Source organism: Herpailurus yagouaroundi, unplaced genomic scaffold, assembly GCF_014898765.1.
Source record: "Herpailurus yagouaroundi ecotype Mexico unplaced genomic scaffold, PumYag 181, whole genome shotgun sequence".
NCBI classification, from domain to species: domain Eukaryota; kingdom Metazoa; phylum Chordata; class Mammalia; order Carnivora; family Felidae; genus Herpailurus; species Herpailurus yagouaroundi.
The window spans coordinates 347,105-363,761 of NW_024412412.1; the positions used below are offsets into that span (position 1 = coordinate 347,105).

The following is a 16,657-nucleotide window of genomic DNA, read 5'->3' on the forward strand; positions in this document are numbered from 1 at the left end:
CCTAGCACTCTCCATCAGGGGACCCCCAGCTTGGTCCATCAGAGGACCCACTCCCTACAGGACCAGCAGCCTGGATGTCCACAGGTGTGGGGACAGGAGCCAGGCTGGGAAGAGGGGGCAGCAGGCCTGGAGAGTGGAGCATAGGAACTCAGGTGTTTATGACTGGGTTTACAAGTAGTCTTTCTTCCCTGCAATGTTCTCTCTCTTTGAAATTGTGTAAAGTACAGACTGTGAACCAGTCTCCAAATTTGGGGTCCAGGTCCTGGATGCAAAGTGTCCTCCTAGACAGGATCACACAGAATAGCTCGGGGCGAGGGGTGGAGCCGGGCAGACAGAGCAGGGCCTGGGGGGCCCGCAGCACAGGACACTCCCTGGGGAAGTGCATCTGCACACACTCCCCGCTGCGCTTAGGAAGACAAGCCTGGTTCCAGCAAGTACAGGGAGATTTTCCACTTTGTTTATTTTAGTTGACATTCTGCTTTAACCGGGGAGAAAGCTGTCATAATGAATAAGCATTTCTGTCCGGATATAATGTGGATAAAGAACGGGCTTGAATCTCAAAACGGCATCTTGGAAGAGGTGAGGGAAAGCGTAATAAAGTAAGTTTGTTTTAACCTTGGTAAATGTAGAAACGGGTGCATGAAGGAGAGAGCTGCTCTGGGGTGGCCAGCAGTCAGGGGCAGAGTCAGTGCGCTTGGGGCAGGCAGGCCAGCTTCCAGATCCCTCCATCGCTGGGTGCTTGGGGACTGGAAGTGGGTGGCCCTCGGCAGGGACAGGACCCTGAAGTCACAGACCCTCCCAATCTCATCACACTCTCGGGCAGTGTCCCTACTAGAAATGACTCCCACTGACCTGGCCGAGTTATAAAAACACAATTAGGGTTTAAAAATACGAAAGGGTGCCCTCCACCTTGATGGCTCCTCAGATAATCTGGGAGCCTGTGCAGCCTGGTGGCTCCCAGGGAGGAAGGAAAACCGTCCGTGCTAGTGACACAACCATTTAAGGCCACAGGTCCTAGCAGTAAAAGATTCCCCATGCACTTTTGTTGAATGTTCTACAAAATCTTCACTGGCATAGGACCTGGCACAAAGCGTGTTTCCAGTACAATCTGCTGAGGGGAAGTGTTCCCAGAGCCTTCTGTAGAACACGTTCACAGGCAGGGTGTCTCGGAGCAGCACCCAAACTGGATTGTGGGGAGAAGCAGCTTGTTTTGCACATTAAAAAAAAAAAATGTTCCGTGGTACTCAATGATATCAGTTAGAAATTCCATCGCCGTGTGATTCCTTAAAGGGCAGAGAGGAATGTTCTGTTCTGCCCGTTAGGTAGGACCCCGGGTTAAGGCTAGCTGAGCCCCAGCACTTCCCATCACAAGATGGGCAGAAACGCCCCCGACATGGCAGCACTGAGACAGGCATGGCTGTGTGACAGATGCGGCTGTACCTACCACATGTGGCCCTACCTCACCCACGAGTAGGGCTCTCTGGGATGCCTCTCCCCCTCACGCACTTCCCACCAGCCACTAAAGGGCGAACCTCCACACCCACGCTGGTGTTTACACACAGCACTTGTTATTTCAATGACGCAGAACTGAACTCGCCTTTCCCACCCCATGTTGTATGCCCAGGGCCACTTCCCGACACCACAAGCAGCTCCAGCCTCATCGTGTACAAGCAGCCGGTGTCAGAAGCAGGGCCTGGGCGTGCCTGTGAGGAACAGGGGCACATGCAGGGCACCTCGTCTGTCTAGGATGCCGGCGGCTGGAAACCTGGGGTGATCATCAGTGACCTGAGCCGCTGTGAACAAGCCTCCAGACAACCTCAGATCGCAGGAAAAGAGGCCACGTACTCAAGGCTTGAAGACAAATGTAAACACAAACACAACTTAAATATAAAAGTTCTGCACTTCAGCTTTAAATCCCATGTGACCATGTGGAGGTGGAGGGAGAACAGTGCAGATTCCGATTCACAAAGGTCGAGAAGGTCTGTGCAGTTTACATTTTAGCAAATGACAGACACAGTTGCCCTAACTTTGCCTTTAAAACTGGGCCCAGTGGGGCACCTGGTTGGCTCAGTCGGTTAGGGGTCCAACTTCAGCTCAGGTCATGATCTCATGGTTCCTGGGTTTGAGCCCCGTGTCGGGCTCTGTGCTGACAGCTCAGAGACTGAGGCCTGCTTCGGATTCTGTGTCTCCCTCTGACTCTGCCCCTCCCACACTCATGTTCTGTCTCTCTCTGTCTCAGAAAATAAACACTAAAAACAAACAAACAAATTCAACCCAGTGGTCCAACAGCCAGAACAGAAAGAAAACCTTTCAGCACCCTAAGCTAAGCTGGGTTAAGAATCTCGTAAACCCAAGTGGCGAATGTGATTTCTCTCCTACACTAGCAGGTGTTAAAACCTCATAAGCAAAAACGTCCTTTCCCGCGGGACTAGGTGCTTCTCAGGACAAGGCTGGCATCTGGCTACTGCACCATGGCACGCTGGCTCTCCAGAAGCTGGAGGTGCTCGAGAGACTCCTTCCTACCCCCGCTCCTTGGTACAGCACTGTCACAGGAGAATGAGTACTTGGTACACAATTCCTGACAGTCGTTGGGATTGACGAGGATACCGAACACTGGAAATGCTGGCTTTATGTTCTACTGTCCATGATCCATGAGTTACTTACAAAGTGCACCATCAATAGGCAAAAGAACAGATGATCTAAGAGATGTCATGATGGGTTTCTCAATGTCAAGGGGGAGTTTTGTCTTCAATGAGAATTTTAACTAATAAATCTGAACCCAATCTAACTATCCAGGTATCTCAGAATGAAATCATTTTGCTAATAAATGCACATCTAATGCTTTCAATTGCCAGAACTTAAAGCATAACGTCTTTGTAAAAATATCACTTTAATTAAAAAAAATCAGCTTTAAAGAGCAATGTATAACAAAATAACAATTACTTTCTGGCAACTAATATTGCTGGAAGATTCAGTCACGTGCCTCACTCTATCTCAGTGTTGAGACTACACGATAAAGTCGGGAATGAGACTCTGTGGGGTGCCTGACCTTCAGGTCCGCACAGCTGTGCTGAGACAAACAAGCCCTCGGTCCACCACATGCACACAGCAACACTGCAGTTCTAGGGGACAATGTGGCCACGGTGCATGGAAGCAGTCACATGGACTCTCCTGTCGCTAAAAAGAGTTCGTAGTTTATTTAAACAGAAGTAGCCAGCTATTTCAGGCCTAACAACATGTTGTACAGCCACTTAAACTCTCACTGCTACTCAGACCCTACGGAGTTATGAATGAAACATGTACTCGACGAACCGCTCGATGGTTTCCTGCAAATATGGACTTAATTCTGTAAACAAAGCATGTCTTCCAACTGGCCAAATCTACTTAGTGAGTCATGTTAAAAGCAGAGCAGGAAAGAAAGTACAGTAAAACCTTGGATTGCAAGTGACTTGTTCTGTGAGTGTTCTGCGAGGCGAGCAAACATTTCCAATAAACTTTAACTTGATAAATGAGTGAGGTCTTACAATACAAGCCGTATGTGACAACAAACGTCACATGATCACAACTGAGCCGATGGTTCTTCTCTCTCTCACTCTTGCTGCAGGATTGTGCATGATCGTCAATGCAATGTCACGTTTCCATGAAATCCTCAAAAGGAGGCAAAGGCAAGTGTCATTGGATAGGTTCCTTGTTAAAGCTGCACGAAAAGAAAGATTCCGTTGAGCCAACAGATGGCAGTCATTCCGTCAGTGACAGTGAAAGTCATCCTACATAGTAACCCTCCTCTCTCCGGTCTTCCTCACGCTGGCCTCAAAGATAAGTGCAGGTCAGTTGGTTTATTTTTATTACTTTGTATTATATTACAGTATTGTAATCATTTTTATATGAATATTTTTGTGTGGAACGAATCATCTGAGTTTCCATTATTTCTTTGGAGAAATTCACTTTCACGGAGAAGAGGTGCTTTGGATTACAAGCATGTTTCCAGAAGGATTTTTGCTCGCAAGCCAAGGTTTTACCATATCATTATGTCTTTCAGGATGCTGGTACATAGCAAAGCATCATTTTTAAAAAGTCTTTCATCTCTGGTTTGCTGAAATGCACCTTTTGACCTTGTGTGTGTGTGCGTTTACTCACTACAAATGTTAACTCTTCTTCAATGCAATTGCTGGGTTTAAATCTCACATTCGGGCATAAAAAGGGAAGAGTATATTCCATTTTTAACAAAGGTGTTAACGGCACATTTCAAGGAGTTGCTTTCCCATTTGCTGTGATGTTAGAGCAGAAGCCCGAGAATGCCGTGCGTGCGGTGTGCAGCAAGCTTCTGGAGGGCAAGCAGGTGAGCCCTCCCAGGTGAACTCTCCCAGGTGAGCCCCCGAAGATGAGTCTCCTAGGTGAGCCCCTGCAGGTGAGCCCCCCCAGGCGAGTCCTCCAGATGAGCCCCTGCAGGTGAGCCCCCCAGGTGAGCTCTCGCAAGGTGAGCGCCCACAGGTGAGCTCCCACAAGTGAGCCCCCACAGGTAAGTCTCCCAGGTGAGTCCCCCAGGTGGACTCCTGAAGGTGAGTTCTCCTAGGTGAGCCCTCGAAGGTGAGCTCCCCCAGGTGAGCTCCCACAGGTGGGCCCCTGCAGGTGAGTCCCCTGGGTGAGCCCCTGCAGGTGAGCCCCCGGGGTGAGCTCCTCCAGGTGAGCCCCCGCAGGTGAGTCCCCCCTCGCCCCCAGGTGAACTCCTGCAGGACAGCTGGCTGCACTCTGCAGCACTTCCTAGCCAGGCAGTCTCACAATAGGGGAAAACAGCTGTGTGCTCCATTTGAAAAAGCTCTTATGAAAAAAGGAAAGGAAATAGGAACATTTTCTTTTAGAATATTCCATTCTGAAGAAAGCAAAAGAGAATTATAAAAGGTGGCACAGAAAGAGCACCCCATGACCTTTGACACCACTGAGGAAGTTACCTCCCCCCCATCTCTTAAAAAAGTTCACTTGGATCACCAAGTAATACAGGTTCCCCTCAATATTTGTGTTCACAGTCTACTTTATTTAAAGTGGGGGAGCGGCTGTGCATTTAGTCCTCCTAAGTATACGCCATACATCTGGAGAGCTGTCTGGTGCGGAATGGAAGTGTTTACTCATTTGTGATTCTACAGGCAAATTTGTCAGAACCTATGTTCTCATCCCTGCAAACCACGGTCTCCTGGAAAAGCGGGACTCTGAGGGGACAAGCAAAACGTGTGTGGGGCTAGTCTGGGACGTGAGGAAGGCAATTAGTTCAAAAGCAGTCTTTTAAAGGGTGGACATTACTGGGAAGGAGCACGGCCAACGAGACTACATGCTCACTGGAACTACACAAAAATGGAAGGGACCCCAAATATCCACATAACTTTAAAATGCTTGAGAGGAAAACAGAATAGGTTTACGACACTCTCTAGGTTTCTGGTGAACACACTTACATGTGGAAAAGTGATCATCTAGAACTTGACGGTTGCCAGGCTTCCTGAAATCATACTCAAGAAACACTGCTACTGAAAACAGAAGCTCGGTGGCCGTGGCTGAGAGACCGTGCCCTGTCCTCACCTTGGCCTGACGCCAGGAAAACCGTCCAGAGTGCACCAGTGACAGACACACACGCACCAGTCACGGCTCCAGCGAGAAGGGAGAAATCTCCCATCTCAGCAAATGCCAGGTCAAGCCATCCCCCCTTTCCATCCTGAAATGGATGACTTCTGAGTATCTTGTTTTAACAGATGCTTTACATTTAAATTTCTCACGGTTACTGTATTTCTTGGGATCTCATGTTTTGAACTTTATCTTTGCCATAAAGACTGCGTTCAAATGCCTGCCTGGTACCTGCCAGCCTATCCATAGCTTTCTCAACAATGTTCAATGTTTTATTTTTCCATTTTATCCCAATAATGAAGCAAGGTATTTAACCACTGTCTGTAATCAAGGAATAAAGGAATAAATTGATAATAGCACTATATCACTTCACAAGATAGAAAAGTTCAGTATAATATGTTAATTTAATAAATGATACTTTCTTAATGAGTTTCATAATAGAATCATAAATGTAACAATGATTAGCTAAGATTTAAGCAAGAGTTGGCAAGCTTTCTGAAATACTCATTAAAAGGGAAACAGTACTCAAAATAAAACCAGAGACTGCTCTCAAATGGGACGTACTTAGAACGTACACCATGACTGACACGTGCTCTCCCGTGTAAGGATTGATGTACACCGAATATTCATTTTCTCCCAAACTTTCACATTAAAGAAAAGTCCAAAGTTTGTCTCTAATTCTTGCAGAGTGTCAACATCACTGACTGGATCAGCCACCAGTGGGCACGGTGGAGCCCTGCCCCACGTGGGACCCCGAAGGACACGCCGCGGACCAGGGCGCGGCCCAGCAAGGGCCTTGAGAAACTTGCTTCAACATCCTGGGGACCCAGGATAACCCGTCACGTTTACTCCAGAACTTTTATCACTCCCAGTTCGACGAAGAGTGGCTCTTCGTCGCTCAGATCTCGAATTCTGCCCAAAGCGCACAAGGTGAGACTGGCCACGGGTCACTGGCACGAGTAGGGAGGTTAACCGCTTGCTTTGCACAAAAGCAGACTGGGGAGTGCCCGCTCCCTCCACTGCCCAACGTTACCCCACGGGTGTCCCTAAAGCCACCTCCACTTGGGGACTGGGCCTCCTCCAGGCGCCTCCTCTCCAGCCCCTGAGCCAGGCACGCGTGGGCCTCCCCCCAAACAATGCCCTCCCATGCTGGCTGTCGGTGCTGCTCTGTGTCACCGTCAGCCAGGCTGTGGCTGTGGACCACGCACTTCACGTGTGCCTTCCGGCAGAGCCCTTAGGAAAAGGCCAGTGTTACCACACGCTGCGCGCAGTTCACCTTCAGGGTACAGCTGCCCCTTGAACGATGTGGGGTTTGGGCATGGACCTTTGTGTCCTTGAAATTCCCCGTCAGGAGAACTTGTGAGTCTCCCTAAACTTGACCAGAAGTCTGGCCAATAGCAGTCGATGAACACTTGCCTTGTACACTACCTGTATCCTGCCGTGCGTTCTCACAACAAAGGACGCCAGAGAGAAGAGAAGGTCATTAGGAAAGTCGCTCGGAAGGGACAACACACTCATCCCACTGCACGGTTCTGACCGGAAAACACCCACGCACAAGTGGACGCGTGCAGTTCAAACCCGTGTTGTTCCAGGATGAGCTGGGTGATGATGTTCTGACATCTTAAAACTTTCTGGCTGCAGAGACCACCACTCCCAGGGCAGCCCATTCTTAAGAGAGAGCAAAGCAGGGCAGTCACGTCCACGTGCAAACTGCTCCATCCAGAGCCCTGCCTCCCCATCTGTCCTGCACCCAGGAGCAGCACCCCTCTGCTCTGCCTCCCCCATCTGTCCCTGCGCCTAGGAGCAGAACCCCTCCCCCTGCCTCCCCTGTCTGATCCTGCCCCCAGGAGTATGACCCCTCCGCTCTGCCTCCCCCATCTGCCCTGCCCCCAGGAGCAGGACCCCTCCACTCTCCCGGCCCATCAGTCCCCTGCCCCCTGCCCCCAGGAGCAGCACCCCTCTGTCCTACCTCCCCCATCTGATCCTGCACCCAGGAGCAGCACCCCTCCGCCCTGCCTCCCCCATGTGTCCCTGTCCCCAGGAGCAGCACCCCTCCGCCCTGCCTCCCCTGTCTGATCCTGCACCCAGGGGCAGGACCCCTCTGCCCTGCCTCCCCTGTCTGATCCTGCCCCCAGGGGCAGGACCCCTCCGCCCTGCCTCCCCCATCTGTCCCTGCACCCAGGAGCAGGACCCCTCCACCTGCCTCCCCCGTCAGATCCTGCACCCAGGGGCAGCAACCCTCAGCGTTGATCATCCTGGGCCCTGGTGCAAGGCAAGAAGGGCCACCTTTGTTGCTCAAAACTCACCAAAATTGTTCAAACTAGCCGGTCCTAAATTGTTTACCATGCCCTGCCGGCCTGTCCCAGCCAAGCCCAACAAAGCCCATTCATGGTGTGAATCCTTCCCTGCCTCCTGGCCTTCCTGGGGCATCCCCATGTCGTGCCCCTGTCTCTAGGACCCAGGAGTGTAACAACCCTGGTTTTCCTGAGCCTCTGCTCTGGGTCCTCTTGTGGCTGCACCTGACTGGCCGTGTCACGCAAGAACCCCAGACGGCCCCCACGGACGGAGGGGACAACCGAGGATTACAGGGAGTGCCATCACAGGGGCCCGCCACCCTCTGAGCAGCAGCGTCCCACCCTGGGGGATGGAACCTGCTGTCCACACACCCCAACCAGACCCGTGTCTGATCCCAAAGAAAGTAGTAACTGCCAACCTACAAGGTCAGTCCCCACATCCAGGGTTTTTGGGAAGCTTCTGTCCCCCGCAGCTGCTGCCTTACTCCCCGTCGTCTCCACATACCCACAGACCCCCAACAACACGCTAGCTGGCCCTCCTGCCACTGTAACTGCCCCCTTCCACAGTTAGGCTGTCCAGTCTCGGGTGGGTCTTTAATGGAAGCAAATGACTATCCCTGTGGTGCCTGAAACCTGCAGCTCAGGGTCCCTACCCCCAGCACAGGTGCCCTGGGCGGCCAGGACCCAGCATTCACCCAACCCCCTTGGTTTACATGGAGCCATTTGTGCATTTGGTCGCTGGGCCATTCATTTCAGAAGTGCTTACTGAGCTCATTCATTCATTCATTCATTCATTCAGGAAGTACTAACAGCCCATCCATTCATTCATTTGTTGAGGAAGTGCTTACAGAGCTCATTCATTCATTTATTCCTTTGTTCAGGAAGTGCTTACTAAGTTCATTCATTCATTCATTCATTGAGGAAGTGCTTACTGAGTTCATTCATCATTTGCTTTGGAAATACTTACTGAGCTCACTCATTCATTCATGTGTTCAGGAAGTACTTACTAAGCTCCATTCATTCATTCATTCATTCATTCATAAAGTGCTTACTGAGCACACTTATTCATGCATTCGTTCCTTCAGGAAATGCTTACTGAGCACAGGAAGCCTGCCTGGTAGAAGGATTCAGACAGGAATCCGGCGGTGACGATGCAGAAGGCAGCCGTGTGTGATGGAGGGAGCACGCCATCAGGGGAGCTGGCGCCATGGGGTGGAGGTGCTAATCCAGCCTTGCTGGCTCCGGCCTGGGCAATTTCTGTGATCAGTAAAGCCAGACCATGTCTCCTGTAGAAGCATCACAGGCATAAGGATGAAGCTGTGCCCCAGCAGTCACCCTGTGCCAGCTGGCACTGAGCACGCAGCTGCCCAAAGAAACGGGGGGCTCCTTCCCACCGAGGTGCAACCCAAGCAGAGCCCGAGGTTCTAAGGTGCCAGAGGACCTCGTCAGCACTGAGAAGGCTGAAGGTATGACTGGAGAGACACGTGCACACAGGTGTATGAACACACACACACACAGACACACATGTGCACACACGCAGAGATACACACATGTACACGCAGATACACGTGCACACACACGAACACAAAGAGACATGTGCGCACACATGCAGAGATATACACACGCACAGACATACATGTGCACACACACGTGGATACGCACGTACAGAAGACACACGTGTGTGCACGGTGGAGATACACGTGCACACACGCATGCACAGACACACACGCACACACACAGAGGCACACATACATGGACACATGTTCACACATGGATACATGTGTACACGCATGTGCACACACGTGCAGAGATCCACACATGCACACACAGACACACGTGCGGAGATACACAGACACACATGTGCAAAGAGATACACACACAGACACACAGACTCATATGTGTACATACATGCAGAGATACACACATGCACACAGGTAGACACACACATGTACATGCACGAGCACAGACACACATGCGCACAGACTCACATGTGCACACACAGACATGCACACATAGACGCCCCATCCCAGTCCTGCTGGTCTAGGAACGCTATCCTCAGCACCCAGGCCACAGAGAGCACCACAGTGAGGGGTAGGTTATGCTGACCACAGAGCCCTCCCACAGAGTCATGGATACAGGGATGAAGACAAGAGCTCGGTCATCTGGAACTGAGGCCACCACAGTTCAGATCTCATCCAAGGAGAGTCCTTGGAGGACAAGGATCTTGTGGCTCACACTCCTGGCTCCTGGGCGAGGTGCGCCCTGGGAAGACCAGTCATGGTGGGAACAAATTCTTATTAAGAAGCAACTGGAGGGCCGCCCAGGTGGTTCAGTCGGTTAAACACCCAACTTTGGCTCAGGTTGTGATCTTGTGGTTCACGACTTGGAGCCCCGTGTCAAGCTCTCTGCTGACGACTCAGAGCCTGGAGTCTGCTTTGGATTCTGTGTCTCCCTCTCTCTCTGTTCCTCCTTGGCTGGTGCTCTGTCTCTCAAACGTTAAAAAAAAAAAAAGCAATGGACCATCTGCATCCCACACACACTCCCCAACCTGGCAGTCGGCCTCATGAACACAGGAGGCAGGTGCAGGCAGAGACAGGTCAGGGCCAGGTTCAGGATCCCAACCAACGTACAAGCGCGTGCAGGTGGGAAGCCAGGGCCACGGGCACTCACTCACTTAATCCTGATAACATGAGAGGCTGAGATGACCGTTTCATCTTGATGAGACATTTTAGGATTAACAAAAATTAACTGAAGGGTGGGGGTGCTGGATGAGAGACAGGTGTGCTGCTGGGGGACAGGCACTCTGCCATGGTCTTGACTTGCATCCATTCCTTTAATCCTCTCCACCTACAACTCATCTTGTGAGTACAGGAGCAGGGAGGGACAGGGGCGTCCACGGTGCGGTCGTGAGTGGCAGGGAGTGAGGGACAGGAGCTGAGTGTGTTCCTCCCGGTCCAAAATGGACAGCGCACTCTCACCAGGCTGCCCTGCCCCAGCACGTAAGCACCCCCTGTCCTGGGGGCCAGGGGAGCTCACCTCCCGTAAGACGCGGGCCAAAGCCCGCACAGCCTCACGCAGTATGAGCTGGGAGGGGTGAGGACAGGGCGCTCTAGACTCTCGGGAGGCGCCGTCTGAGGAGCCGCCATCCTCACCGTCCACACTCCAAGCAGCAAAGCCGTACCCGGGCGAGTGCAGCAGTGAGGTCTTCTACAGATGGACAAGGCGCCTCCTGACATGCTGTGCATCTGCTACAAGAAGCTGTCCGGAAAGGTACGAACAGGCGCCTGTGAGGCAGGTGGCGGGAACACTCACCCTGCTCCCTCATCTGAAGGGTTAACCGTGCAGCTGCTGAGGGGCGGTGCTGTGTGACATGGGGACCCAGCTCGCCCGCCGCACACCTCTTCCCCGGGGAAGCCGGCCCTCAGGGCAGCTACCACCTGATCCCTGATCCGCTGGGGACCCTCCCGGCTTCCAAGTGCTGTCCTGCTGCCTCCGGCTTCCTCCAACACCGGCTCCCGTGAGCACGGCCACCCCACCTGACTTTGTTCCCTGCTGGATATGCGCCCACCCTCCCCAAGAAGGGAGGAAGCCACTCCAGCCACCACATAGGATGTGCGGGCCTCCGTGCGGTTCACGTCAGTCATGGAGGGCTGTGCATTTCACGTCTGTCTGCTCACTCACAGAGGTGTGCGGAGTCTGGCCCCGGAGATATCTGCTCATACTGCTCACACATTTTCCCACATAAAATAGAACATATTACATAAAAAAAAATTACTCAAGTAGTATTGTTGCAAAGGCAAAGCATCGTCCCCGTGAATGCCGCAGAGTTCTGCGACACGCTGTCTGAGGGGAAATTAGGGCATCAGGGGGATACACAGCCCAGTGGGAGCAACCTTTCAGGGAAAAACCCTAGGACCACCGCTTCAGACAGACTGCCAGCCCGCCCGTGTCACGTGCCAGAGCTGAGTACCTGTCTCCTGGGATGTGTCCTCATCAGCAACCGTGACCCTAGCCCAGGGAACAGCTTGGAACCTCCCTAGAAGCAAAGCACTTGCTTCCCTGCTGTGTCCCCAGTGCCTGAACGAGACGCCACACACACTCAGCAGACTCAATATGCATTTGCCGTGCGAGCCAGTGTTAAGAGTTCTGCGTGAAGTTGACTTGATGCAGCCACTGTGGGAAGCAGTGTCTCTGAAGGGCAGCTGGACGGCGAGAGAGCAGGGATGCCAGAGCAAGTCTGCACCGGCCCCGGCCTTCTCCATGCACCGCACACTTCCCAAACCGTATGCGTCCACAATTTACAAGTGCTTAGACGTTTTTCCAACTATAATCTCCCGTAAGTGTTTCTGGGAGAGGGAGTGTCATCCCAGAGACATGCTCTTCAGTGATCTCGTTAAAAAGACTCAGAGAGCTAATATTTTGTTTCCCACTTACATTTAATACATACTGATCCACCCTTCCAACCGCGACGTCTTAAACAACCTAACTTTGTTTGACAATTTTATCACCGATCCAATGGGAAAAGGAGGTTTTTTCAGAGAAGACTCCTGACTGCGGAAAACAATGAAAGGTTCTTCAGTGAGCTGAGAAAGGCCTTTACAATTGACTGGGCACAGGAGAGGACCATGATTTCTTGCAGAGGGAAGAGCAGTCAATGTGAGGCTTGGAAGGGTCACAAACACACACGGGGTGAGAAGGTATGAAGAGAAGGGGTGGACGCATAGTAGAAGAGGAAGGACTCCTGTGTGAGGGAGAAGAAACCCTCAGGGCTTATCAGCCAACCACAAAAAACCACAATGGCCACCTGGGTTGGGACTGCTCCCAAGAACCTCAATTTAACCTGCAGATTCTCCAGTCCTACTTATGGTGTGGGTGTGTGTGTGTGTGTGTGTGTGTGTGTGTGTGTGTGTGTAAAAACAGTGCTTTGAGTACTCATTAAGATGTTTTAATGTTCCTTTTGGAGCCTAACATCTGACTGGTTAGAAATTAAGTCATCTTAACCTATGACGGTCTGTTTTTAGAGCTCACTACGGGGAAGTCAAAACTCAGCAGGATGCGGTGCAGTAGGGAGGCACCAGCATGGTGTTTTCCCATAAAGGAAGCCACAGAGAAGGGAATTCTATAGTACTCTCCACATTCTGCCTTTTTGAGAAATTAGTTTCCTTTGCTTACTTTAAGCAAGCACTTATTAACTATAATGGACACTTGACTTTTCATTTCAAAGGGCAAAACCACAATCATCCATTCTAAACTTAGAAAAGAAGAAAAAAATAACCACAGCCTGAACCAGTCCAAGCAACATAAGAAATGTCTAAAAACCTTCACTTTTACCTGAAGCCATAAAACTTCTAGAGGAAAACACAGGGAAAGAACTTCTCAGTGACGGTCCTGGTGATTTTTTTGAAATGACACCTGATGCGCATGCGACAAAAGCCAAAATCAACAAGTGCGAACCCCCTAATTAGAAAGTGGGTAGAGGATCTGAATAGAAATTTTTCTATAGAAAACATAAAGATGGCCAAAGGACACATGAAAAGATGTTCGATACCACTGTTTACCAAGTGCTAATCCAAACCAGTGAGAGACCTGTTAGAACAGCAGTGATCAAAAAGGCAAAAAAATAAGAAATAGTAGGACGTGGAGGACAGGGAACCCTGTGCACTGTTGGCGGGAATGTAAGTTGGTGCAGCCACTACAGAAGGCGGACTCCCCAAAATATTAAAACCAGAACTACCCTATGATCCAGCAACTCCACTTCCGAGTATTTATTCAGAGGAAATGAAATCTGGAGCTCGAAGAGATATCTGCTTCCCCACGTTCATTTCAGTGCTATTTACAAGAGCCAAGGCATGGAACAGCCTAAGAGTCCCTCCAGGATGGATGAATCAAGATGATGTGGTGTATACACGCAGTGGTATATTCAGCCATTAAGAAAGAAGGAAATCTTGCCATTTGCAACCACATAGGTTGACCCTCAGAGCCTTGCCCTAAACGAAATAAGTCAAACAATGACAAATACCACATGATCTCACTTATCTGCTGCGTCTAAAAAACCCTAGACTCCCGGGTGCAGAGAACAGGCTGGTGGTTACCAGAGAAGGGGAGGTGGTTACTGGGATTGGGAGAAGCCGGTCAGAAGGTACGATCTTCCAGTTCTAGTCCTGTAGGACTAGTAACTCCCAGAAAGTCGCGTACGGCACGGCGACCAGAGTTTACAATGCTCTGTGGTAGAGCTGAAAGTTGCTAAGAGAGGAAATCCTACAAGTTCTCATCACAAGGAGACTACGTGAGGTGCTAACTTACGGGGACCATTGGCAGCGTCCACACACGTTACATCACTGTGCTGCCCACGTGGAACAGGTACGGGGTTGAATGGCAATCATATCTCAATAAAACTGGGGATAAACAAAACCTTCCCTTTTGTCCTTTGAATGCTGAGGATGAAGTGGTAATGAGAAGATACAGTTTCTAAGACTCCAAAATGTTAACCAATACATTTGTATTCCGCCCCTTGAGTGCTGGTTGAAAATATTATCAGTTAACAAAGGCTGGGTACAAGGTAGAGAATTATGTCCATTTTACAGGTGAAGAAAACGAGGCTCAAAAAGGCTTTTGACCTGTTCCCAGGGAGGAATTCCAGTTATCAAGCAGACTGCTCAGTATGAGCCGCAGGTCCCTGCATCGGCTTTGGGAAGTGTCCACCGCCCCATCTCCACCCTGCAATCCCACAGTCACTCATGGAAACGTGCTCCTTCCTCGCTCCTTTGGGGTCCCACAGGCCTCCTTGCCTCTGCCCAGTGCCCCTGGACACCCAGGGCTGCGATGAGGATCCCAGAGACACCGGGGACCCAAAGGGGGCGGGGGGTGGGGTCCTCCTGGCTCCTGGTGATCTTTCTGGCCCTCAGTGATCCCCGTTCTCCACCCCCACCCTCCCCAACTACCAGGGTCTGGGGACCAGGTAGGAGGTGGGCCAGGGATCGAGCTAGAGGTAGGCTGGGGTCCCAGGTCTGGGTGGGAGTTGAACAGGGCTCTAGGGTCTGTGTGGTGGGTGGTCCCAATCCAGGAAGGAAATGGACAAGGCTCTGGGGTACAGCCGGGAGTGGGCCGGGGGTCTCGGAAGGAGGTGGCCAGGGCTCTGAGGTTCGGGAGGGCGGTGGCCAGGGCTCTGGGGTCCGGGAGGGAGGTGGACAAGGCTCTGGGGTCCGGGCGGGGGGCAGGCCGGGGGTTCGGGAGAGAGGTGGACAGGGAGGGCTATGGAGCCCGGGCGGAGAGTGGGCTGGGGGTCCCGGAAGGAGGTGGCCCGTGCTCTGGGTTCCCGGCGGTGGGTGGGCCGGGTGTCCGGGGTCTGGGTCCGAGATCAGGAACTGGGAGGGCCGCGTCCCCTTCCCCACTACCCACCTGCGCCCCCCGCCCGCGCCCCCAGACCCCTACCCAACATACCGTGCCGCCTCAGCGCTGCCATGGCGATGCTGCGACCCCAGCTCTATCCCGGCGCCAACAGCTTCAGGGCCAAAGTAGCGCTGCGACGCTTCCGGATTCCGACCCTCTATGCCCACCCACAACAATAGGCGTGCCCAATCGGGATCCAGGGTCTTTCCCGCTGGATGCCAATCAGCGGAGTCCCGGCTGTGGATTGGTTTTTGCGGGTGCCGTGGGCGTGACCAAGGGCGCTGGTGCTTGGAGCATGCTCAGAGTGAAGTGACTGACTACTGGGTGAGCCGGCTTCCCGGTTTTGGTGCCTTAGAAGAAAGTCAGAAGATGCAGGGAACTCCAGTCTCATATAAAGCCTATTAAACTATATCCTCTCCTTATTACCGTTTATCAGTATTCAAATGAAAATAGGGAATTTTTTATTTTTTCCCAGTTTTATTAAAATATAATTGAAATACAACACTGTAAGTTTAAGGAGGTATTATGAGTAGGGGTTCAGGGGGAAGGGGCTACGGAAAGGGGGTCATGGGAAGGAGTTCATAGGGACGTGGTCATAGGAAGATAGCGGGAAGGGTCAGCAGGAGGGGGTCAAGGGGAGAGGAGACTCAGTGGGAGGGGCCCCTTGGTCCTGTGGCTCTGTGACCACTTAAGGTGTCACCCGGGGTTCTGTGGCCCCAAATCAGGGGTGCCAGTGCTGTAGGTGTGGGGGCAGTGCAGGGGTCCACTTAGCGCCCACCTTGCACCCAGGTGTCCACAGGTACTCCAGCACTAGGGGTGTGAAGGCCAAGGGGGGGAAGAGAGCCCGCAGACTGCTGTGGGGAAGACGCCTGCCCTCTGCTGTCCTCTTCCCCGCCGGTCCACTTCCCCCAGGTGGGTTTCTTCCCCGGGCACCCTGTCCAACCCTACTGCACCCTCTCTGTGGCCTGGATTTATTGTGTTCTCCTCTTCTTGAATTTACCTCTTTGGAAAATATATTCCCCAGAGTCTGTCAACACAGGACACTGTTCAAGATGCTGAGAACATGTCGTGAATGGCCTGATGACAGCAGACAGGAGAGGATGAAGTGAGACACACAGCATGTCATATGTCACACGGACACGAGTGTGGGGAAGTGGATGGTCAGGAAGGTCGTGTGAGCCAGGCTGGGAGCAGGGCTCGGTGATAGCTGGGCAAATATCACTCAGCAGAAGGGCAGCAATGTCCCTTGAGGCTCTTGGGGGGGCAGAAGGACTGATGCCATCTGTCAGAAAAAGGCCTCAGCGTTGGGACAAGACCCAGAGGGGATCATACTACTTTGCGCTCTCCAGCGAGGGAGGAAAACC

General features: G+C 51.9%; 1 protein-coding gene across 2 annotated transcripts in view; it reads right to left on the minus strand.

Annotated features, from left to right (window-relative positions):
- The window catches only part of ERICH1 (glutamate rich 1), a 58,537-nt gene extending 43,089 nt beyond the window's left edge, over positions 1-15,448 (minus strand). For both annotated transcript variants that reach the window (XM_040489786.1, XM_040489785.1), the window contains exon 1: positions 15,345-15,448. In XM_040489786.1, coding sequence (XP_040345720.1) covers positions 15,345-15,366 — 22 coding nt within the window. In that variant the 5' untranslated portion in view covers positions 15,367-15,448. The remainder of the gene's footprint in view (positions 1-15,344) is intronic.
- Between the last annotated feature and the right edge of the window lie 1,209 nt (positions 15,449-16,657).